The sequence below is a fragment of the Entelurus aequoreus genome, linkage group LG02 (assembly GCF_033978785.1).
Source record: "Entelurus aequoreus isolate RoL-2023_Sb linkage group LG02, RoL_Eaeq_v1.1, whole genome shotgun sequence".
In the NCBI taxonomy this organism is placed as follows: domain Eukaryota; kingdom Metazoa; phylum Chordata; class Actinopteri; order Syngnathiformes; family Syngnathidae; genus Entelurus; species Entelurus aequoreus.
In genome coordinates, this window is record NC_084732.1 from 58,503,516 (window position 1) to 58,530,068 (window position 26,553).

Here is a 26,553-nt window from a genome sequence, read left to right on the forward strand (position 1 = left end):
GTGGTACGTTTCGTATTGTACCATGAAGTCCTTGCCAATACTCAGCTCTAACTCTTTAGTTGTAGTTATGACTTAGATAACTAATTAAGCTTCCTGTCTAGCAAGCTTATAGGTTTTATTATCACAGATGCTTTTTCACTGACCTCGGGGTCACTAGGTCATTCTTAGAAAGATTAGATTGTCTGCTTGAAGGTGGTGCAGACAGGGATTAAACACATAAACTGAAATTAACACATGCTCGTTAAAAATTTATGAATGAATTCCCAGGATATGGCTGCCCTTTCCATAAATCTATAAAAGTAGTTTCCTTCCTTGCTCTGTCAAGTAATATTTGTCATACACATGAAAATTAACACCAACTTGAGTTTGATGAAATACCAAAAATGTGTTAAACCTATGCGTTAAATGGGTTATATTTGTAAAGCGCTTTTCTACCTTCAAGTTCCTCAAAGCGCTTTGACACTATTTCCACATTCACACACGCGGAAAGCTGCCATGCAAGGCGCTAACCACGAGCCATCAGGACCAAGGGTGACGTGTCTCGGGTTCAGGGGAACCTGTTTGTCCTGTCGGAATGGTTGTTGCTGGACACACGACGGACTCTTAGTCTAGGCGGAGTGCCACGTGCCTGGCGAACCTTCCACTCAAGGACGCTGGCAATATCTACCAGTTCGGAATCACGATAACAGGACATCTACTGATTGGAGTAAGCTTCATGGCTAAGGCTGTAAATACTTATTGGAAGATGCTGGCAGCCATTCAAAGTACCCCAAAGCTGCTACAAATGATTGGAGGCAGCGGGCATCTCACTCACTTTTGAGATTTTGGATAACATCAGACCATCTTCCCCGCAGGATGAATTTGACGACCAGAAATAGACAATTAAGAGTCATAAAGTTTTAAATTTGTTCTTGCTCTCAAACACAACCATTCTAATCTTGATTGTTTTCCGTGGCTGCGACTTGGCAAAGTTGTTGCTTCAAGATTCGAGGACAAACTCCTTCCTGTCATCAACACCTGGAAAGATAAACTTTGGTCCTTTGACACCGCTTGCAGAACAACTCCAAGGCCTATACAGACTTAACACATACACCATGGACCACGGCTAATTATGCACATGTACCCCCACTCCACGTCTTTGCCACCGCTTCACCCCATGTGGTATGATTGACAACGGAGCCGGCAGCTTCGGGCCAGATGCCTGCCCCCTTCCCTCCTCTTGCAAGTCTTATGTTTTCTGTGTAAAACGTTTATGTGTTCTTATCGGCTGTCCAGCTTTATTCTTGGCCCCAGTCCGTGCCCCGTCGCCCCATTTTTTAACTCATCCTTCCCCATCCTCATCCTTTTCCTCACCTTTTACGGAGCGCCATTAAGTGGCGACCAATCACCGTTCCTGTTCTGTTCCCTGAACAATGTTTGTTTGTCTAATCTTGAAGGGGTTTGTGGTGAAAATGTAATTGTGTTGTACTTGTACAATGACAATAAAGAGCATACCATATCAATTTGTAAAATACTCAAAATCAACTGGAAAACAAACGTCCCCGACCAGCTGGGCCAAATGGACAACTGTCCATCGAGTGAGTCATTATAATATTGAGCATGGTACGTGCAGCACATCATGCTAGTTAGTACAACTACATACACTGTCGAGCTAGCTGTGTACAAACAAAACATGCAATGTGGGATAATGCTTTACAGATACTGTAATATGACTGTTCATGTTTTTTCAGTCAGTGCAGATTGGTGTCCTATTGCATTGTGTTGTGCATTACAAACTCAAAAGCCATTCTGTTGCTGATGCAGAAGCTAGCTTACGGCTAATGGTGTAGCATGCCGTCGCAAGGTGATGTATTACGATGCTAGCAAAACAGTTTCTCAGTGTTTTCTCTTACAAAAACAATGTCACTACAACTTGTTTATTATACAGGTTACGGAACATAAATTAAAGTAATGTTGGCTTTTGAGTGATTTAGAGGCAGAATTAATTGCTCCCATTAGCTGCATTGTTAGCCACCTAGAACAAGCAAATTATTACGAGTTAGAATGCAAAAAAACGTGTTCTTGTCTCTCATAAGGATTGTAGACGATAGACTAAATTTAAAAAAGTGCAGATCCCCTTATTGTTTTGGCGCGGAAGTCTCTCTGCTGTATGCTGTGTTCTGTGCTGTGTTCTTCCTCCATGCACGTAGTGAGGTGTGGTAGTTACTTGACACAAACTTCAATTCGATGAGTGTGTGAAGCAACCTGTAAACCTTTCCATTTTTGCCGGGAAATAACATATTCTGTTATCCTTTCTCAGCGTCTTGTCAATCACAATTCTTCTCCGGATTTTGCTCTCAATAAAAAAATAATCCTCAGCAGTATTGTCAGCGATGCGTTCCATTTGACTCAAGCCTCGGCAACACTCGGGGCAAAACGCGATTATGACAGCAGCGTGGCGAGTTGAAATTTGCGTGATTCTATCAAGTCAACAACTCGAGAAGGATGGATGCACTTGAAAACGATGGAGAAGACATTTCTTCCAAAATACAAACTTTGTGTAAATAGATATTTTCCCAATTGCAATGGTATGAAAAAAAACCTGATTTAAAAAGCTGACAGAAATAAATTACTCGTTATATAAGCCTATCCCAGCTACAGTCGGGCGGAAGGCGGTATACATTCTTGACAAGTCGCACCTCATCGCAGGGCCAACACAGATAAGGATAGCGATTTTGCAAAGTTTAGCTACAAACGTTAGCTATCATTGAATGTGTATTCTATTTTAACAACAACACAGCAAATTGTTAGTTGTTGGTTTAATTTTGTGAATGTGCACACGCTCTCTATGTGTACTTGTGGACGAGACAGCAATGAGTGAAAGGTTTGACTGCTCGACAGTCCTTTGACCAATACAATTTTATTCAATATGATTAGTAATTGTAATAAAATATAGACACTTTAAAAATATATACAGTATGTTATGTTAAACTACGAATGGTAACATAAGATCGACGGTGGTATTCTTCAATTAATTTTTGCTATAAAAATGTTAACTTTGAGCATGTTGCAGACAGCTCTTTTGGTAAATGTTCTGTATTTATATAGCGCTTTTCTATACCGAGAATGATGCCCAACGCGCTTTCTATCATACGTCACATTCACCCATTCACACACACATTCACACACAGATGGCGGAAGCTGCCATGCAAGACGCTAACCACGACCCATCAAGATCAAGGGTGAAGTGTCTTGCCAAAGAACACAACGGCCGTGACTAGGATGGGGGAAGCTGGAATTGAACCTGAAACCCTCAAGTTCCTGACACGGCAGCTGTACAATCTGCACCACGCTGCCCGTTTTACCTAACATAATGAATAATCATGATTAAAACTCATGATTTCAATATTGATTAAAGTAATCCTAAATATTATTTTGGCCATAATCGTGCAGCTCTATGTGTAAGACGAGATCTCATACATGAACACTATATGCACAAAAAGTGCATATACTTTTATTGATGTTGTTATTTTGTTTCTGCCATATTACTTGGGGTAATTGAGGTACATGTATACATTTTGCGGTACGTACATACATTTTAAATGTGTTGTTTGTGGTTTTTAAAAAAATAAATAAAACTTGGTTAAAAGATTTTAGCATAAGTACTTTTTGGAAAATTTTGAGCACAATAAAAAATACCGCGATAAAAATGATAACCATGACAATTCTGGTCACAATAACCATGATAAGAAATGTTCATACCGTAACATTCCTTGACGGCAAGTTACATAAACGCTGTCCGCAATCGTATTACACCGATTTCACATCAATTTTATCCACATCTGTGTAAGCTAATGTTAACGTTATGTTGACAGCTCATTTCGGATCGGATGATGTTAAAAGTATAAGTGGACTTATCTCCTTTACGTTGTCTGGAGTTGTAGCGGGCTGTGCATGACCAAAGATCGTATACTAGAGAGGATGATCTACCACATGCTGATGCACAGCGCACACAATGTCCTACATAAAGTATATTTGCCTTCAATCGTATCATCTCCTTTTTGTCACTTGAAAAAATACAGACGACCTGACTTCAATTAGCGTTACGGCCATGGTTGTGACAATGTGTCAATTCAGTGAGCACTCACAAGTCTTGTTAAACATTTAGCATGTTACATGTAGGTTCCATTGTCGCAAGCAAACTATCTATTTCAAGAGAAAAGGAGGGTGGTAATGGAGGTGGAACTAATCTGTATTTTACAAGTTTTCTGTAAACATTCACAGGACAGGGAAGAAAAAGAAAGTAAAAGCTTGGATTTAAGAACTGCTTGACACTCCTTTGGTAGCAATAACCTGAACCAAATGTTTCCTATAGTCGCAGATCTAGACGTGCAACAATCCTAATTAATGTTGTAGTACTCCTCTCTACAAAACTGTTGCAGATCAAAAATATTCATGGCTTTTTCCATTCCTTTTTTTGGTATTGCTGATTTATGGAAATACTTAAAACAAGTCACAAGTGTACAGGACTTTCTGATGAAAAATACATTTTCTAAGACAGACTAACACTGACCGGTCTTTAAGGTCGTCAAGGCAGCGCTGGAGATGAACCTCTCCCGCAGTGACCAAAACATGTTCACCCGTCTCCTGTATAAGCACTTCAGCACAGGGGTCTGCCTGGTTCAACAGCCGCATCCCACGCACCAGCTTTGGCATCTCACCTGATGCATACAGAAAAATTTAAAATACTGTATGTTGACATTGACAGGTTGTCCTTAAAGTCTGGACATAAGTAAATTTTAATAATAAACTAATATTAATTAATATTGAGTTTATAAGTAATTGGAAAAAACAAACAAAATAATTGAGTAATTACAAATAATTAAATAAACAATAGAACTATATCTATAAAAGGGCTGCCACTTGTTTGAGTTTGAGTTTATTTCGAACATGCAAGCATACAACATGATACATCACAATTTCCAGTTTCTCTTTTCAACATTTTCGAAAAGGAGTAGGAAGAAGCAGAGCTTATTTAATCCTACCCCTTTTCTTTACATAACAGTTGCAAAACTTTTTGTTCACAATTTATTCACAATAAACTCCATAAGTAATCACAATGAAATTAAATAAATAAATGATAGTAAGAATTTAATAATAATAATTGGTGAAGTAAGTCATATTTCATATGATGAGATAAGTAAGATTACTTTAAGAATGAATGAATGGATGGATGAAATAAATTGAGAATGTTTGTCATGGTTCTTCTTCTATGTACTTTGTAAACACTTTAAGTTTGAAGAGTTTCTTGAAGTGGATCATATTAGTACATTGTTTGATTGCTTTGCTTAATCCATTCCATAATTTAATTCCACATACTGATATACTGAAGGTCTTAATTGTTGTACGTGCAAACAAATGTTTTAAATTACGCTTTTCTCTAAGATTATATTTCTCCTCTTTTTTTTGAGAAGAATTGTTGTATATTCTTGGGTAGCAGGTTATAGTTTGCTTTGTGCATAATTTTAGCTGTTTGCAAATTCACTATGTCTTGGAATTTCAGTATTTTTGATTCAATAAATAAAGGGTTTGTATGTTCTCTATATCCAACATTATGTATTATTCTAACTGATCTTTTTTGTAACACCGTTAACGAATGAAGTGTACTTTTGTAATTATTTCCCCATATTTCTACACAGTAGCTCAGATATGGTAAGACTAGTGAGCAGTGGAGAATATGAAGGGATTTTTGGTCTAGAACATGTTTTGCTTTATTCATTATTGACGTGTTTCTTGCAACTTTAGGTTGTATATTTTTTACGTGAGATTTCCAGTTCAATTTATCATCAATCATTATACCTAGAAATTTGGTTTCATTTACTCTTTCAATTTCTATTTGTATTTGTGTTTGACTTTCTCTTCTACTGTTACCAAATAGCATTATTTTAGTTTTACTGAGATTCAACGATAGTCTGTTTTTGTCAAACCATCTTTTTAATTTGTTAATTTCTTCTGTTATTATTTGTATTATCTCCTGTGTGTTCTCTCCTGAACAAAACGCTGTTGTATCATCCGCAAATAATACTAACTTTAAATATTTTGTAACTTTACAAATGTCATTTATATAGAGATTGAATAATTTAGGTCCTAGTATTGATCCCTGAGGTACACCACAGGATATATTTAGCGTTGTAGACGTGTGTTCGCCTAGCTTCACGTGTTGTTTCCTGTTTGTTAGATAACTACTTATCCAGTTTAAGACTAACCCTCTGATGCCATATCGTTCTAGTTTTTTGATTAAAATATTGTGATTAATTGTGTCAAATGCTTTAGTTAGATCCATAAAAACCGCTGCCGCACATTTTTTACTATCTATTGCATTGGTAATTTCTTCTGTAATTTCAATTAAAGCCATTGAAGTTGAAACATTAGCTCTGTATCCATATTGGTTCTCCTCGAGTATTCTATTTTTATTTATGAAACTTTCTAATCTGTTATTGAACAGTTTTTCAATGATTTTAGAAAATTGTGGAAGTAGAGAAACAGGTCTATAATTTGTAAATTGATGTTTGTCTCCAGTCTTATAAATTGGTGCAACTTTAGCTATTTTCATTTTGTTTGGAAATGTACCTGTTTGAAATGATAGGTTACTAATATACATTAATGGTCCTGAGATCTCTTCAATAAAGTTTTTTATCGTTTCCATATCAATTCCGTTACAATCAGTTGAAGTCTTAGATTTACATTTTTTCGCGATTGTAACTATTTCCTCCTGTGTCACATTACTGAGGAACATGGAGTTGGGATTTCGCTCTATGGTATCATTGTTAATGCACAATTTAATACTGTGAAATAAAATAGATTAATCATATATAAATGCAAATTAGTAACACAATTTAAGTGAGCACACATTCTACTTTACTTAAAGTTAACCGCGGATGGTTACCTGAAAGGTGTGGATTGTTATACAGTCATTGATCAGGTCAATGCATACAACAATGCAAAAGTGAGAGAGAAAACTTAGACTTGTGTACTGACTAAAGATGTGGATTGTCAGGATTATATCAATACTGATATCAATATCAATATTCCTTATTAATACCAGTATTCATCGGTACTATATGTAACTGGTGTTTATAAAGATGTGGGGGGAAAAAAATAAAAATAGTATTTTAATTTTTTTTGTCTTGTTGATGTAGATGCCCATATTTGCTGTACATATTTACTTTACAAAAGACAAGTGTGGAATACTTCTCTTGTTGCCTTATTTGTATTTGACTTTATTAAATGGATTTATATTAATGTTTGGCGCAGCCGGACCAGAGCAAGAGGGGATAGAAAGAGGAAAAAAAGAAGAACAGAGGGGGAAATTGCGGGGGGGAAAAAGGGGATAAGACAGAGAAACAACAATAACAACAGAACAGCATCAGCAAATACGATATGTACAAATATGATAGTAAAAGTGATAGCAAAGAAGTAGTTAATGAAGTAAATATTAATAACATAGAAATGACAATGCACTACAAATGGAAAAATTAAAATACCAATAGAAATAGCACAATTGATAATGAATAATAATAATAATTACCTCTATTATCAACTATGCAATTGTTTCAAATGCAACAATGAATATATGTAATTATAACTTGAATTACAAAATAAAGCAGATAAATGGCGGGGAAGAAAGAGAAGCAAACTGTATTAACCTTGCAGATTGTTATAGGAACAATAGCTTTGTCATTCTGCCATGTGTTACCCAGTTTCCCCTAGGGGAAAAACATTAATACTTGTTTGCTGAAACGTAATGATATATGCATGAGTGTATGTATGCATATGTGCTTGTTAATGCACAGTATGTGTTTGTGTATATTTGTGCAGTGAATGTGCATGTGGATGTATGTACCGTATGTGTGTACTGCATTTGTGTATGTACAGTATGTGGGAATGTAGGTACCTACCGGTATGTATGGGTGTATGTATGTATTAATAAATTAATATACCACAGCTAAATTTTTGTTTCATCTGACATCACATGGACAAAGATAAGACCTTCTGGAGGAAAGTTCTGTGGTCAGATAAATAAAATTGAGCTGTTTGGTCACAATACCCAGCAATATGTTTGGAGGAGAAAAGATGAGGCCTTTAATCCCAGGAACACCATGCCTACCGTCAAGCATGGTGGTGGTAGTATTATGCTCTGGGCCCATTTTGCTGCTAATGGAACTGGTGCTTTAAATGGCCATCCCCCAAGCCAGCAAGAGACCACACACCACGCGAGTAGAAAGGCGGGGGCCCAGAGACAATTCTCACGGCCGGACGGGAAGACCGCCCCCACCCCACCAGCAACCGGGCCCCCACGAGCCCAACCAGCCCCGGAGAACACGGCGGGGCCTGCCCGAGGCCTGCCCACCCAAGTTAGCTACCACAGGACCGCCCAGCACAGGGCCACGGGAAACACCCACCCCACCTGCAGGGACCCCAACGATGGCGATGGAACACCCAGCAACTGCCCTGGCGGATCCTCCTCTGAGAAGAGCGGAAAAAAAAGGAGAACACAGACACGCTGACACACAAGGTCACTACCCCAGCAGCTGGCCAACTTGCAGCACTGCAGAATACTTTGCAGCGCACTGAGCTGCCACAATAGACGCAAGGACGAGACCCAGCAATCCCCAACCAAAACAGGTATCCGGAAGGGGTGGACAGACACCTTTTTTAAATTTTCTTAGCTGTCCATCGATGTACGATGATGACGCTTGCTCCATAGAGGGTAGGGGGGGCGATGTTGCCGCTGCTGCCACTTGATGTAGCTGTCGAGGCCGATGCGTGAGCCGCACTTCCGTCCGCAGATGGGGCAGGGGAGCCCCGACGTTGGGGGAATGCCGGCTGTCCTCTGGTGTCGCTGGGCACGTCTCTCAGACTTTCTTTGCTGGTTGCTGTCGTTTAATTGGGATGTTACTCTGGCACAAGTGGCCCGCCGAGCAAAGCGGTCACATGCCAGGGTTTCAAGATGCATGAGGTTGATGGAAGTGCGCTTCAGAAGGTCCTTGGTGTAGTCCTTGTAGCGCCTCTTTGGTCCATCAGCAGCACGCTTTGCTTCGTATAGTTGGCCATAGAGGACTTGGTGGGGCAGGCGGTGTATGGTGTGTCCTAAAAATTATTCCCGGGCGCGGCAACACTGCTGCCCACTGCTCCCCTCACCTCCCAGGGGGTGATCAAGGGGATGGGTCAAATGCAGAGGACACATTTCACCACACCTAGTGTGTGTGTGACAATCATTGGTACTTTAACTTCAACTTTCACTAGACACCGCATGTGTCTTTTGGCCACGTTTGCTTCCATACTGCTGGATTTGGTGCTCTCCAGGATCTCATTGTAGCGGACTCTGTCTTCCCAGGATAAAACAAGGATCTTCTGAAGGCAGCGGATGTGGAAGGCCTCCAAGTTTGCAATGTGCCGCCTGTATGGAGTCCTTGTTTCCACCCCGTAAAGCAGAGTGGACACACATAGTGTTGTAGACGGCGACCTTGGTGCTGACCTTCAGGTTGTGGTTTTCAAATACCCTCCTGCGCAGGCGTCCTAAGGCTGAAGAGGCTTTATTGATGTATATCGATTGTCGAGGGAGCAGTGGAAGTGATCAACTGTTTTGAGTGGGACGCCATTTATATGGAAGCTGTGGGGTGAAGAAGGTTGGGTAATGAGTTGGGACATGACTTCAGTTTTTTTATGTTGACCTGGAGACCAAAGAACTGGATGTGGAGGTCAACAGGGTTGTGGATGAGAAGAGTCTCAAAATGATTTGCCCTGCGGCCAAGGATCTCATGACGGTCCTTAAAAAGGGTGGTTCCATCAGCTGAGCAGACAGGGGAAAGTGTCCGCTTCCTTAGGCCATATAGGGCTTTGATGGCATCATAAAAGCCCTGGGTGTTGTTGCAGTCTGCAAGGTTCTGGATCTTGTTAGCCTTCTGCACCCACCAGGTGTCCTCCATGCTCCGGAGGGCGTGCTGAGTAGTGGATCTTGCGGTAGCAAAGGTGGCTTTCAGGGAGGGAGATCCAGAGCAGGACAGGATGGCTTTATGTGCTTGGTGTTTGGAGTGTAGGAATAGCTGTATTTCGGCAGAGTTTAAATCAAACCAGTCCCACCCGCAGGCGATGCCTAATGCGTTGACAAGGAGGTATGTTTTGTTTGTATCAAAATCAGTTGCAGAGAGATCACCCAACAGGAAGAGTGGGGGGCGGGTGGGAATGGGAATCTCTAAGGCAAATGGCAGGTTCTCGCACACTCCACAGGAGCACAGGATCACATTTAGTGTAAGTAGTTATCTATCTTATTATCTGAGCAGTGTACACAAATGTTAGAGTCAGCTAAACCTATTTGTTACATTCTCATGGAGCCTCATGGAGGACATATTGACAGGATGTGACACATATTGCTATTATTTTGAAGCCGAAAGTGTGTGATTGGTTAGAGAAGAAGTGTTTTGATATGTTTTGAACAATACACCTGATAGTTGGCAATAAAATAAAAAAAAAGAGTGCCTCTCAACTTCCTGCCTACTGTCTTTCCTTTCTGCTGATCTTGTATCCAATCTTTCTAAACACCATTTACAGTAACAATCTACATTTTATGTTATCAGTGCACCAAAGTGTAATGTAAACACAGATGTGAAGCTTCACCTCTCTGAATGCAAGCGCTCCAGCAGGCATTTTGTCCAGGGATGACGGCTCCCGCCGATCGTGGTCTTGTCTTGTCCGCAGAACGACTTGCCATCGCTTTATACCTGGGCATTTCATAATATTTATTTCCCGCTTGTGTCTCAACAGTAACTGAAAACAGCTACATTTTCCTAACCTACGGAATGGACCTAAGGTCAGACCAGCGTGTCATTAACCAGCGTGCAGGTTAATCGCGTGTCAAAAAAATTAGTGACTTTAAAGTAATTATGCTTAACTTTTTATTATCGCGTTAACTTTTACAGATTTTGATTGAGCACTGCTGCCACCTAGTTGCAGGCTTGGGAATTGTATATTCATGCTTACAGAATTACTTGTGTAGATACAAATAATTTAAATTTCCCGTCGCTAGCGACCCCCCTGTCAACCTTTTTAGGACCCACTATTTAGAAACACTGGTGTAATAGATACATTTTTGCCTACATGTCCAGACTTTGGGGACATATTGTACAATTTAAAAATGGAAAAAAGCTTGAAACAGAAGTGAGTGTGTTAAGTCAAATACTTACTTGGGTGTTTTGGTTCTATGGCTACTCGTACAATGGGTGAAGCTTCAAAGTTGAGTGGAGTGAAGGGTGGACAGGCAGGAGAGGTAGAAAGGGTTGCTGACTTCAAAACAAAATCCTCCAAGCCTTTAATGCCTAAAAAAATGATAGGGTAGTGAGCAAACACATATAAAAACTAGCAGAACATGTCAATAAAAGAACCACAAGTCTTTTGTATGACTGGATAGTATTACCCAGTAGAATATACCGGAAAGATGTATGGATTTAAAGCTTTAAACCTTCATAAAATATTGTCATAACTTTTGGGATGATACATTGACTTACAACTAATTAAATGACACCTTAATCATGGAAGGGGTCTATATCGCCTTTACTGGCACTTAGCGACATTGAGGAAGGTAGCAGGAACCCTGCCACAAAAAAAAATACAAATGTGCTGACTTGCTTTACGGCATACGTCACTCCCCCATTCCCCATTTGTTAAAAAGACGGAAGTCAATGTGAACGCCCACATTCCGCCAGAAAACAAAAAGAAGAAGAATAACGCCTATTTGCAATTTCTGCTATCATGGCCAAAGCTCCAAACAACCAAAGAAACAAAAAGTTTTGTCTAAGGAAACAAAAACAAAAACTGAGCCTAACCAGATAAAAAGGACAGTCAGGATAAACATTGCCCCGGCTTTTACTCGCTGGCGTGAGCTCAGAGACGAGGAATTTCAGACTGATGCTGCCTTGGCCATGTTCCTGCTGGACTAGTTAGTGACCTTCGATGCTCAAATCAAAATGATAATGCTAATGTTAGCTATCGGAAACTTGCGTGGTAGCAATAAATAGCCACCAGTTTGATAGTTTCACTACTACTTCCTTCGGAAAAAAAATGTCTTTGCTTCGGACCTGCATCCGCCCCGATACATTCTTAGTAGTAGCGTCAAGATAATTTCTTGATTACTTCCTTCGGAAAAAATCTCTCGCCGGTCTTTCTTTGCTTCGGACCTGCATCCGCCCCGATACATTCTTAGTAGTAGCGTCAAGATCATTTCTTGATAGTGTCTGCTATTTAACATCAGTATAGCCATTAGAGATGTAATATTTGTGTGAATATTACAGCGGACATCATCTCAGTATGACGCTATATGCGCTAGTCATCATGGAAAATGTGGTCTTCTTCTGACAAAATACTACCGCTTTGGTCCACTGGCGCTGCCAAAATCAACCAAAACTGTAGTTCTTAAAGTACCAGTAGATGGGAAAAACAAGTTGCCTCTATATTGAAGTTATTATCATATGCAGTATATCTGATGTATAATACTAAATGAGTTGCAAAGTATACGAGTAAATAGATATAACCAAAATAGTATTAATTTCACAGAGATTTCCGAGCCATTTTGAGAGATAATGAGCCAGCCTTTCACGTCATCGCGTGAGGTAGAGGTAGGAACCACATATTCCTTTCCTACCAACAACAATACAAATCATGCAGGCTTTATGGGAGCCAAAAATGACTAATTTTGGACAAATGATGGTCCAGAACCTTATTTTTAATCCTGAATAAAAGGAGGGTAAAATACAGGCTTTAGAAGCTCTGCTAAACAGATCCAGTTTAGTGAAACACTAAGCATCATGTAGCAGTATCACTAAGTGCTAAACAAGAAATACAAACTACAAACATAATAAAACGATCGTTTACTGTATGATGTAGGCTCTCACTGCGATGACAGCTGATAGAATGTTCATATCTTCCTGTTGAGATTAAGAATTTATTTTAATCCACTCGAAAGGTAAAAAAATTGTTGCGGACACGGTCTTCGTTTATAGTGTGTTTGTCTCTATCGCCGGATATAAACTGAAGGTCACAGATAAACAACTTCTGGATTCATGGCTAAATCCACCTACTATCTAGATGAGAGGCATAATATATAATGTTGCATTACTGCCATCTTTAGTTTTATTGTATGATTACATTAAAGTCTCTCCTTGAGTCCCGTGCAGCATAAACTATAGCTAGCTCTCGGTTATCAATGCTAAAAATACATTGTCTGCATTAGCGCTTATAAACACAACATTACTAATATTTGGTTAATATTCAGGTCATGAGACGTAACTACAGTATTGTTTGCGGGTTTTGGATGGTTATATAGAGAATTTTGTGGGTAAATAGGGAGCCCCCATTGACTCCATGATTGTTAGCGGACTTTTTATTTAGTTATTTATTTACGACTAAAAGCATAAAAAAAGAAAAACAAGTGTTCATGTCTTATATAAGAATTGTGAATGATAGAAAGCACATCTCTTTCTACATGTCTTTCTAAGAGCTTTCTAGGGCTATATAAGTAAACATTGATTGATTGATTGATAATTTTTGCTTACTTCCAGCATGAGTCATCTGATAGATGGTCAGAGTCCAGAAGCGTTCCTCCAGTGATGTCAATCTCCGGAAATAGCCGAAGGTATTCGTAGCTTAATATTCAAAATAGCTGATTGAATTTGTGGCATTTTGTGATGTTTAGAGAGTATTTTCACATACTTTGCGAATTGTAAATCCAAGTGGATATGGTCTAATGATACAATGAAACACGATTAGGCATAAAAAGTCAACTTGTTTCTCCCCACTCTTCTGGTACTTTAAGTGGGGCTTTAAAGTATTGTATTTCAATTCTACGCTTAAAAAAAAAAAAAAAAGACACTTCAGTATTTTGCTTAGGTCTACAGGTTATGATAGGAGATGAGGGGCCATGTGGCTTTGGCCATGTCCACACAAAAACACATACAGTATCCGGGTTTAAAACGATCTCCAGCCACACAAGTGTAGTTTCAAAGCTGTCTATGTCTACACACAAACACATACACCTGCTGTCATGCACATGTTGTCCAATCAGAAGCCTGGAAAAAGCAACAACAGCTGACTTGGTGGCATTACACCTCTGTTATTATAAGTGCTCTGGTAAGGGGTACATTCGCACCCACCTGCACAAATGTACTTCAAAATGTAACAATCAAAATAAATATGACTTTTTTTTTGTTTACTAGGGCATGCATATATAATATGTATTAGTTTGACCATTTAAATTCAACGATAATAAAAAGGATATGCTTGGAAATAGCATAAAAATGCCCCAAAAACTTGGAAAAACGCGATTCTACTGGACATTGGTTTTCGACATTGGTTTTCGACACAGGATAACTGTTTCGAGCGATTTCCACCGCTCACACAACATACCCGAGGAGATAGCGAGACCGCCGGAGTCTCCGTGGATTGTTATCGGCTCCGGCAGGCGACGCAGGCGGCGGCGGGAGAGGAAACAAAAGCGGGGCTGCCGGTCTGGTCTCCTGCGAGAATGAAGAAACAGCCCCACAAGCCTCCGCTGCCGAGCATTTACCTCACCAACGCCAGATCCATCGCTCACAAAATGGACGAGCTAAAACTTGAGCTAGCTGGAAATAGCAACATCCAGGACTGTTGTTTTTTGGTCATTTACGAAACCTGGCCTCACCCCCTAATCCCAGACGCTGGGGTACAGCTAGCAGGCCGCACGCTGCTACGTCGGGACCGGAACAAGGACTCTGGTAAGAGCAGGGGAGGTGGTCTCTGTGTTTATGTACATAACGCATGGTCTAATAACAGCACTATCATAGGCAGTCACTGTTCCCCCGACCTAGAGTTCATGTCAGTGAAATGTAAACCCTTTTTTCTGCCAAGAGAGCTAACAGTAGTAATCATCACGGCAGTGTACATACCACCGGATGCTAATGTTAGCATGGCTCTCTCTCTACTGCTAAAAACAATAAATAAACAGCTAAGTGCCCACCCCAATGGCGCTCACATTATTGCTAGAGGTTTTAATAAAGCCAATCTGAAAACAGTACTACCAAAATGTTACCAGTATGTTAAATGCCCAACTAGAGGGGGAAACACACTGGACCATGTTTACTCTAATATCAAAGAGGCATATAGAGCCATCCCCTCCCCCACCTAGGCCAGTCAGATCACCTCTCCTTGCTGCTCATCCCTGCCTACACCCCCCTCAGATCAAGGACAAAAGCAGTAATAAAGACTATTACAACTTGGCCTGAGGATGCACTCCCCCAGCTACAGGACTGCTTTGAACATACTGCATGGGACGTTTTCGAAGACCAAGACCTGCCCACACAGACAGAGTCGGTACTATCCTACATAAAGTACTGTTTCAGCAATGTCACTGTGGAAAAAAGCATCCGGGTTTACCCACACCAGAAACCCTGGATGACAAGCCAGGTCTGCATGCTCAAGGCCCGCGACACCGCTTTCAGGTCAGGTGACAGTGCTCAATACAGTGCTGCGCGTGCTGACCTGAAGAGAGGACTCAAGGAAGCCAAGATGGACTACAAAGAGAGGATCAAAGACCACCTCTCAAGCAACAACCCACGGCAGATGTGGCAGAGCATACAGTACATCACCAACTACAACGACTGTGATGCAGCAACCGGGGACTGGGATGTATCGCTGGCAGAGGAGCTGCACTGCTTCTTTGCTCGCTTTGAGACATCACAAACAGTCACAAACACACCCCCCCCCAGCCCTCCCAACCCCCCCAGCCCCCAGCACTCCCACACTCACTCTTGAGGAGCACGAGGTCAGGTGGGTGCTCAAGGCAGTGAACCCCAGAAAGGCGGCTGGTCCAGACAGTGTACCCGGGAAGGTGCTCAAAGCATATGCTGACCAGCTCTCCTACATTATCACCATCCTCTTCAACCTCTCCTTGGCACAGGCACTCATCCCACCCGGTCTTAAATCCGCCACAATTATCCCGGTACCCAAGAAAGATGCCACAAACAACCTCAACGACTATCGCCCAGTAGCACTCACACCTATCACCATGAAGTGCTTCGAGAGGCTAGTCCTACACCACATCCAAGCCTGCCTCCCCCCCACCCTAGACCCACAGAAGTTTGCCTACCGGCGAACAGATCCACGGACGACGCCATAACCATCAATCAATGTTTATTTATATAGCCCTAAATCCCAAGTGTCTCAAAGGGCTGCACAAGCCACAACGACATCCTTGGTACAGAGCCCACATACGGGCAAGGAAAAACTCACCCCAGTGGGATGTCGATGTGAATGACTATGAGAAACCTTGGAGAGGACCGCATACAGTTGGGCAAAAAAGCATCCAGTCAGCCACCAACCGCGCAAGCTCTCCTACCCAAAATGATGACAGAGGCCTGCAACTCCCACAACAGGCACATCCCAACTGTGAGAGACAGATTGTGAAAAAAAAAATCCAGGAATCCACATTGTAGGACCATGGCTCTCCACTCTGCACTGAGCCACCTGGAACACCGGGGGAGCTATGTCAGGATGCTTTTCATCGACTATAGCTCCGCCTTCAACACCATCATTCCAGACATTCTGGTCACCAAACTGCTGGACTTAGGCCTCCCCACACCCACCTGTCTTTGGATTAAGGACTTCCTGACCAACCGACCTCAGACAGTGAAACTCGGCCCCCATCTCTCCTCCTCCCGCACACTCAGCATCGGCTCTCCACAGGGCTGTGTGCTGAGCCCTTTGCTGTATTCCCTCTACACCCATGACTGTAGTCCAGCCCACCCGGAGAACACCATCATCAAATTTGCCGATGACACAACGGTGGTGGGTCCCATTACAGTGGGGGATGAGTCTGCATACAGAGATGAGGTCCTGAAGCTTTCAGTGTGGTGTTCAGTGAATAATCTGGCACTGAACACCACAAAAACCAAGGAACTCATCTTTGACTTCAGGAAAAACACTGCAGACCCCGCCCCCCTCTACATCAACGGTGAGGAGGTGGAGAGAGTCAGCTCCTTCAAGTTCCTCTGCACCCTCATATCTGCTGACCTCTCCTGGACCCAAAATACAACTGCGGTCATCCGGAAGGCCCAGCGGAGACTCCACTTCCTGAGGGTGCTAAGGAAGAACAGACTGGAGAGGCATTTGATCGTGACCTTCTATCGCTCGGCTGTCGAGAGCCTGCTGACGTACTGCATAACAGTGTGGTACGCCAGCTCCACTGAAGCAGACAAACAGGCGATTCAGAGGGTCATAAAGTCTGCACAAAAAATCATCGGCTGCCCCCTTCCCTCCCTGAAGGATTTACACAACTCCCGCTGTCTCAAAAGAGCAAAAAGCATCACTAAGGACAGCACACACCCTGGCTTCCACCTGTTTGACCTGCTACCATCGGGCAGGCGTTACAGGTGCATCAGAGCCAGAACAAACAGGCTCAGAGACAGCTTCTTTCCCAGAGCTGTCACCATCCTGAACTCTAACTTATAATAATAATTCACCCCTATACAATATCCTACCCTAATACCCTACTGTGCAATATTACCCTTTGAGTGCAATACATCCGACACTGATTGTTATTTTTTACTCCGGTACTCTTGTCTTGTACTGTATATTGTACAGTATTTTGTATTTCTATAGTGTTTTGTATATTGTACAGGGTTGCTTATTATTTATATTGGATATTAGTCTGTTTATTTTAATTGTTATTTGTTTTTTTTCTTTATTACCTCTTGTGTAATTGATTTTTACCTCATATTTGTTCCCACTACCACACCTTAAGTTGGAGTCCTTAATCTCGTTATATGCAAATATAATGACAATAAAGTCCATTCCATTCCATTCATGGTGTTACTTTTTGGTGTAACCATCATGAGCGTTCTGTTCAGGTATATTTCTTTTATATTTTGATAAATCATCATATTTATGTATTACTAAATTTAAATAGGTATTGATCAATCTTTAAGCTGTGTGTATTTGATTTCAGTTTGCTTTTGACATCTTATTTAGAATTGTAGTTGAAACTTTTACAACCTTGTGTTGCGCTCATGATGGCGTAACCCAGTGGTTCTCAAACTTTTTTTGTCATCCCCCACTTTGGACAAGGGGGAGTTTTCAAGCCCCACCTGCCCCCATTGCCCCAACAGAACGCTAATGCCAAGCTTAACATTTTCAAATTTATTGAACATCAAGTAACATCAAGTTGTATACATTCAAACTCAATAACATAAAATAACATCAAGTTCAATAATAAATACAATAACTGTGCAGCTTTTGTATAACTTGCATCAAGTTAAATAATAAATCAAAAAAAGTGTTATAACTTGCATCAAGTTCAATAATAAATCAAAAAAGTGTTATAACTTGCATCAAGTTCAATAATAAATCCAAAAAATTGTTATAACTTGCATCAAGTTCAATAATAAATCAAATAAAAATGTTATAACTTGCATCAAGTTCAATAATAAATCAAATAAAAGTGTTATAACATGCATCAAGTTCAATAATAAATCAAATAAAAGTGCCACTTTGCAATCTTTGCAAAAAAAAGGAGGAGCTATGCATTTTGGCAAGACAGGGCAAGTGAACATGAGTTTTACAGTACTCCAGCATTAGTGGCTGCAATGAGCCTGTTTTGCACTGCACAGCTTTTCAAATCGGGGTTGCAGGCTTGACACTGCCACTGTTAAAACCTCATTGAGTTAGGGGCTGAGCTGCCTTGACGCGAGTGCTTCCCGGTGAATGACACAGTGTGTCCAATGCGCATTTGGCGCAACCCTCTTTATTAGAGCCTGCAGCCCGTTTCTTTACCCTGCCATGGTCTTTGCGCCATCAGAGCAAAAGCCCACACAGTTTTCCCATTTAAGGTTGTGTTCTTTGAGGAAACTGTCCATTATCTCGAACAGCTCATCAGCAGTGGCTCTATTTTTTATGTATTTGCAAAACAGCAAATCCTCGCACAGTGACTCGCCATTCACAAAGCTTCCGCTTAGCCCCGCCCCCATTAGTTACTGTTGCTATGTCTGTCAAACTTTCGCTCCTACCTAGAAATTTAAAGCCTACAGGAAAAATAAGTAATTTACATTTATTTATATAGCGGATTTCACAGACAGAATCACAAAGTGATTTACAGTGTGTATAGAAAATGAAAGCATAGTAAAAAAAAAAATCTAAGAATATAATTTAAAAAAAAAAAAAATGTAAAGTGAAATTTCCTCCCGTTCCTCGCGCCCCACCTGTCATGTCTGTATTCCCCACCAGTGGGGAGCGCCCCACACTTTGAGAAACGCTGGCGTAACCAAACTAGATTTCATGTAATGATCTTATTTTGAAAGTTTATTCCCTTTTTTACATTTAGTATATTTAAATATTCATTTATAAACATTGAATACATTTCAAATATTAATAAAATGCAATTGCCTTAATCTTATAGGGTAATGTTTAGTTACACCAAGTCATGAGCGTAACACTAAGCTTCATCACATTGACTTGTAATATCTCTAATTCTGGTGGTGTTTTATGCTTTTTTATTTTTGGAACATGTACTATACATATAATACAATAAAGTCCCATATAAAATTATGTTTCTAGCAATACTTTAATTTTGCCTTTGAAAGTAACACTCCAATGTCCATTAGTGGAGCTGTATTGAAAGTAACACTCCAATATCCATTTGTGGAGCTGTACACATAATGTTTTTATTGATATACTCAACATATACATCACCTTTAAAACCAGCCTGGACTTACACAGAGCCCTGGGAACATCATGAATCTGTTTTTTTTTTTGTTTAAAGCGCACATGCACTCCTGTGCTGATGAAACCCACCAACACTCATAGAATTATAAAATGTTTAATTAGCAACATTGTGATATATTACATGTGCTGTGAAGTGTACATTATTTCCAAAAATCACGCACTACAGAGCCAGAAGAATGTTTAAGTGCCTTTTTATGATGACGTCACGGTTGTGCGCTGTCATTTCCAAAGCTCAACAGCACTGCTTTGGGGGCTTTATACACACTATAACAGGACTTACTATATGTTTAAACATAAACATGCTGCTATTTTCACTCTACAATAATAAAACAGACATATCAAAATGGGCTTTGCGACACTTTCGCCAGTGCTAATGACAATCAGCTGTTTTGGATACGATTGCTGTCAAATTCCAGCTGATGGAACAACTTTGACAAGCAAAACTTTTTGCTTTGTGTCATAAGAAAGATGCAATAATTCCTGGTTTTTAATCCTTGTTTAATGACAGATCATGACATTAATTTAAGTGTGCAGTTTTTTTTGTGTAGATGAAGGCAGCGCAGGCGTAAAAAGCGGCCGAGCGACTTAAAAAAACATGATGGTGCATTCTTTTTGTTAGTGTGTACTGATGTTAAAGACAATACACACTTCATTACACATGTAGTATAGCACTATATCCATGATTAAATGATTAATAATTCCATGAGTGTTTTGCAGCGGCACTTGCAGGATGGATATAGTGCTGTCATTAAACAAGGATTAAAAACCAGGAATTATTGCATCTTTCTTATGACACAAAGCAAAAAGTTTTGCTTGTCAAAGTTGTTCCATCAGCTGGAATTTGACAGCAATCGTATCCAAAACAGCTGATTGTCATTAGCACTGGCGAAAGTGTCGCAAAGCCCATTTTGATATGTCTGTTTTATTATTGTAGAGTGAAAATAGCAGCATGTTTACGTTTAAACATATAGTAAGTCCTGTTATAGTGTGTATAAAGCCCCCAAAGCAGTGCTATTGAGCTTTGGAAATGACAGCGCACAACCGTGACGTCATCATAAAAGTACAAGTCTCTGTTTGTGCCGTGTACACACATACACTGAGCGGAGAGTTTTGGAAATCTACACTTTGCTCAGCATTTGCAAAAGTTTGCGTTTTTAAGAACAGAAGTATGCGTTTGCATGTGGACAAGAGGCCTAACCGCAAAGATTAGTATGCATTTATTATACGTGTTCATGTGAACATGGCCTTTGTCTCCATCCAGGGCCGCATGGCTGTTGTGATTATATGCTTGTGAATGAGCTTGCGTGAGTGGTGGAAAATAAAGACGTGTTAAGTGTGGAGAGGTCGGAGAGACATATGTGTGAGCTGTAGATATACATGATGGAATTACGCCCTACAGTTGATGTGTTCAGGCTGGAATAAAGTTTTAAAAAAAGAGTGTAAGGCTGGCGCTTAATTGCCTCCTGAGGGATCTCATGTGGAAGGCGTTAAGCTGTTTAGCATGCCGGCTGTATACAGTCCAGGTCTCACAGGCATACAGCAGGGTGGGTAGGACAACAGCACGGTAGACCTTAAGTTTGGTCCATAGGCTAAGCCCTCTGCGCTCCCAGACAGAACTGCGGAGTCGGCCAAATGCAGCACTTCCATGCGCTATCCTATGCATGACCTCCTCGTCGATGTTACCTATGTGTGACAAAGTGCTACCCAGGTAGACACATTTTTCAGCAGCTTTAAGGTCTTCACCATTTAAGCTGACGAGGGGCTCAGTGTACGGGTCTCCAGGAGCAGGTTGATGCATAACCTCTGTTTTCTTTGTACTGATGGTGAGTCCAAAGTCTGAGCATGCTGTGGCAAAGTTGTTCATGCTCAGTTGCATTTCCAGCTCTTTGGAAGCATTCAGGGCACAATCGTCCGCAAAGAGGAAGTCGTGAACCTTGGTGGTCTGTACTTTTGTCTTTGCCTGGAATCTTCGCAGATTAAACAGCTTGCCATCAGTGCGGTAGCGCAGGTCTATCCCCCTGTCCCCAGACCGGAAAGCATCTGTCAGCATGGCTGAGAACATCATACTGAACAGAGTGGGTGCCAGAACACAGCCTTGTTTGACTCCATTTTCCACATGGAAAGACTCAGATGATGCGCCGTTGTCCTGGACTTGTGCCTGCATTCCATCATGGAATTCACGGACCATGTTTATGAAGATGTTAGAGCAGCCAAACTTGGCCATGATCTTCCAGAGGTCCTCTCGGCTGACAGTGTCGAAGGCCTTCGTCAGATCTACAAAGGTGGAGTATAGAGTGACGTTCTGTTCTCTGCACTTCTCTTGGAGTTGGCGAGCGGCGAAGATCATGTCCACTGTACCACGACCCTGCCTGAATCCGCATTGGCTCTCCGGTAGGAGGTCTTTGTGTTCAAGATGTTCCGTCAGGCGGTTTAGCAGAATTCTGGCCAGGATCTTTCCTACTACAGACAGCAGAGCAATGCCACAGTGGTTGTTGCAGTCCTGCCTGTTGCCCTTGCATTTGTATAGATGGACGATGGAGGCGTCTTTGAACTCCTGTGGCAGCTTCCCTTGGTTCCACATGGTGCAGAATAGGTCTACCAGTTGTTTGGTCAGAGGTGGTCCACCAGCTGTGTAGATTTCTGCTGGAATTGCATCAGCACCAGGTGCTTTGCCATTTGGAAGTCCTCTGATGGCTTTGATGACCTCAGCTTCCGTTGGTGGTTCGTCAAGGGAGGTGTTGGCAGGGACTTGAGGGAGGCGTGTAATGCTTCGTCATTAATGGCTGAGGGGCGGTTAAGAACACTGTGGAAGTGCTCAACCCAGCGCTCAAGTATCTTCTCTCTGTCTGTGACCATTGTGCTGCCATCAGCACTGAGGAGGGGAGGAGATCCTGATGTTGTAGGCCCGTAGATGGCCTTGAGGGTGCTGTAGAACTTATTGTTGTCATTCTGGTCTGCATACGACTGGATCTCGTCAGATTTTCGGCAGAGCTAGTCGTCGTGCATCCGACGCAGCTCCCGCTGGATGGTTGCTTTGATGTTCTTGAGGGCAGACTGTTTTCGAGAAGATGTTGGATCACTGAGGTGGGCTTTGTGCAGAAGATGTTTCTCCTGGAGAAGATCTCTGATGCGCAGAGTCCATCGTTCTCATCAAACCAGTCCTGTTGCCTGCGGGCTGTAGGTCCTACTGCATTGAGAGCAGCAGTGTAGACGGTGTCTCTGAACGCAGCCCAGTCCTCCTCGAGGTTCCCTGAGGGTTTCAGGTCCTGCAGTTTGCTGGTGAGCTCTTCAGTCAGGGATTGCTTGACAGAGGCATTGGTGAGCCTGGAAACGTTCAAGCGCTTCAGAAGTTTGGAACCTTGAGGCCTTCTGGGAGGATGGATCTTGATGTTCAGCTTAGACACAAGGAGCCTATGGTCAGTCCAGCACTCTGCACCGCACAATGCCTTTGTAACCCTGACATCCTGTCTGTCCCTTTACCTCACGATGACATAGTCCAGTAGGTGCCAGTGTCTTGAGCGGGGATGCATCCATGAGGTCCTGTTGCGCTTTGGGAGGCTGAAAACTGAGTTGGTGATCAAGAGCTCATGTGCCGCACAGGTCTCCAGCAGAAGGGTGCCATTGCTGCTACAGATGCCCATGCCATGTTTGCCTAGGACTCCTTCCCATGACTTGTGATCAGTGCCGACCCTGGCATTGAAGTCACTGAGGATGATGAGCTTGTCTGCCCTGGGCACTGCCGCGATGGTAGTGTTCAGGTCTTCATAGAACCTCTCCTTCACATCGTCTGTGTTCGTCATCGTGGGGGCATAGGCACTGATAAGTGTGGCAAAATGTATTCCTGGAAGAGTCAGACGCAGCGTCATCAGGCGGCCACTGACGCCTTTGGGAAGTGCAGCCAGCTTACTGACCAAGTTGGATTTAATGGCAAAGCAAACTCCTGCCTCACGCCGCTCTGCTTCAGTGCGGCCTATCCAGAAGAATTTATAGCCAGCACCAGTCTCTGTCAACTGTCCCTCTCCAGCTAGACGTGTCTCGCTGAGAGCAGCGATCTGGATGCCGTACCGGTCCAGCTCTCTGGCGATCAGGGCAGTTCTCCTCTCAGGTCTTAATAGGTCACCAGCCCTATCAAGAAGTGTGCGCACATTTCATGCGCCAAGGGTGATCGGTGTCACCTTTTTCTTTTTTCCTTGTTTCTTACCGCTGGTAATGGGATTCCTGCCAGCTGCGGCTAGCTGGCCAGGTAGAGGTGAGGCAGGCAATTTTTGGGGCACCTTTTCTAGCCCGTTACTCATGCCAGGAGGTAGGCAGTGCATGCCTAAAGAAGGCTGCCTAGTCGCTCGGGGGGCTGCCGAAGTCCAGTGCTGCCTCAGTCATTGGACAGCGACCCTATGGCCTGAGCCGCCTGCGTGCGAGTTTGTGACTATGGCTTCCAGTGAAGTCCACAACTGCCACTTGGCCACGTGCCCGACACCGCAGGACTTGGGTGAGGGTGGAGGAGATTGCGGGGGTTGTGTGTGTGTGAAGTCATGATTTGCGCGGTGCATTGGATTTAAGTGAGGGTGGGTTGCGCAGCGCCAACCTCACTCGTTCGCCTGAGTCCACCTGTATCCAGTGGAAAGACAGAGTCGAGACGGCTGGAGATGGATCCAGGTGCAGTGGATGGCCTGGACACATTATAGCATAACACATCCAGCCCGTAGCGCTCCACAGAGCCTGCTGGTGTCGCCATTCAGCCCGTTGAACCTCTGAGGGTTTCTTCCGCGCAGTCAGCCGAGAACCAGTCTTCTATCCCAATGTGCTGGCTAGGTTAGGCACCACGGGAAGTGCCATACAGGCATGCAGGAGGACCAGGACTATCAGTAGGGATATTACCTTAGCTAGAGGACCCTTGCTGAGGTAAGGTGCTACCTCTCTACAGCCTGCGGTTGTAGTTTAACGTCATACCCAGGACATATTATTATTTACTACTCAGCCTTCCAGTTGTTGTACCTCCCTCCACCAGTGTATTACAGTGGTGCCTAGGCACCGGAACATAATCAGAGTTTAAAAAACTAAACTCAAAACTGAAACTGGCGAAATACAACAGCATGCGATCCTGTTGAGCAGAATAAAAGCGTATTCGAGGGTCATATCATGAAATATCGGCTGCAAATGACAAGGCTGTCCACTGCAAAAGAGCCTGGCCAAACATATGATATTCATGGATGATGGACACAAAAAAAAGAAAGAAAAAAGAAGGAAATAAAGAAAAAAAAGGTACAAAGAAAGAAAAATGGTTCAGCACAATCCCTCACAACTGAACATTCCAACAACATTTGGATTAAACTACAAGTAGCAGTAGAAGCACCAGAGCTGATAGCAGTCTTACAGGCTTCAAGCGGTCTGGACATCTGCATTATCCATGTATGAGCAGAAAATACTGGAAAAACTCATTAATTTGAATGCTAAAAGGTGAACCTGTAATTAATTATACATCGGGTACATTGACATACACGACACCTGTGCTGCATAGCCCAAAAGTGAACAGCATTAGTGTGATTGTGTAGGGATTGTGCTGACAAAGACCAATGCAAACACGCTCACACATACAGGTGTGTAGCATTACTGACCACAATTAGAAGTGGAAAGTTCTGGTATTAAATTGACCTGACAGCTTCTATCAGTAACACTCAGCTATTAGCATGTGGCATTTTCTTCCATGTGGACATAACCTTTTTTGTCAGTGAACTATTTGACACACATTAAAGAAAGAAATGTTGTACTGCACCTAGCACATTGCCAGATGGCATTTCCTCTTGCTCTTCCAGTTCTCGACCCATCAGCAGGTAGATGTTTTCAATAGAACAACAGGACAGATGAGGCACCTCAGGCACACAATCTGAAGCACTACATCCATCTGGCAGCTGTGAAGCACAACATCAGTAACAAGTCAAAGGGCCTAGGTAAATGACCAGAAAAATGTTCATAGCAAGACTAAAAAAGTGTCAACTTATTTATTTTATTGACCCAAATAGGAAATAGTATTTTTTTCCTAGGAAACAGTCTAAACCAGGGGTAGGGAACCTATGGCTCTAGAGCCAGATGTGGCTCTTTTGATTACTGCATCTGGCTCTCAGAAAAATCTTAGCTGACATTGCTTAACACGATAAGTAATGAATAATTCCGCTGGTAATCACAGTGTTAAAAATAACGACTACAAAGCCATCAGCAAAACCATGCAGCACCAGAAGTCGCATTAATGGTAAGAAGTATTTTATTTATTGTTGGTGACTGAAAGATGCATGTACGGTGGACCTCCTCGCTAGCATGGGAATACTTTGCGGGCTACATCGAGCGGCCTTTGTAGCAGCGGAGTCAAGTATTAGCGGGGACCGCCAATGGAGGCGACGTAAGCGGTGTGAGCGGAAGCAGAAGCGGGGATGCCGAGCGGGGCTAACAACAAAGGGAAAAGCTAACCAAAGAAGCGTGGAGTGTCCGGGTAAGAAGTCATTTAAACTAGAACTAGCCGGCGCCAGGCTGGATAATCCCTGCACGCATAGCAATTCTCTTAGAATAAAACACAACTCACATAATGCTTTTTCTTTTGTGACGGTGTCAGAGGCAGACATACATTGTACTGAGGTGGCTAACTATGATGCGTTCAGTTTATCGCAGCATCAGGCAGACAATCTGAAAATCCCCGTTGTATCAATTCCTAGATATGGTCGAAACTATTTAAAGTGCACTACGCATAATAAACGCAACATTATTAATATTGCTACTTCGGAT

At 42.3% G+C, this 26,553-nt stretch overlaps 1 protein-coding gene across 1 annotated transcript in view; it reads right to left on the reverse strand.

The window, feature by feature from the left end:
• Window positions 1-26,553, reverse strand: part of efl1 (elongation factor like GTPase 1) — a 125,269-nt gene that overhangs the window by 29,471 nt on the left and 69,245 nt on the right. Inside the window, exons 14-16 of the mRNA XM_062030057.1 lie at window positions 25,553-25,688; window positions 11,223-11,354; window positions 4,553-4,700 (exon numbers count right to left, since the gene is read on the reverse strand). Coding sequence (XP_061886041.1) covers window positions 4,553-4,700; window positions 11,223-11,354; window positions 25,553-25,688 — 416 coding nt within the window. The remainder of the gene's footprint in view (window positions 1-4,552; window positions 4,701-11,222; window positions 11,355-25,552; window positions 25,689-26,553) is intronic.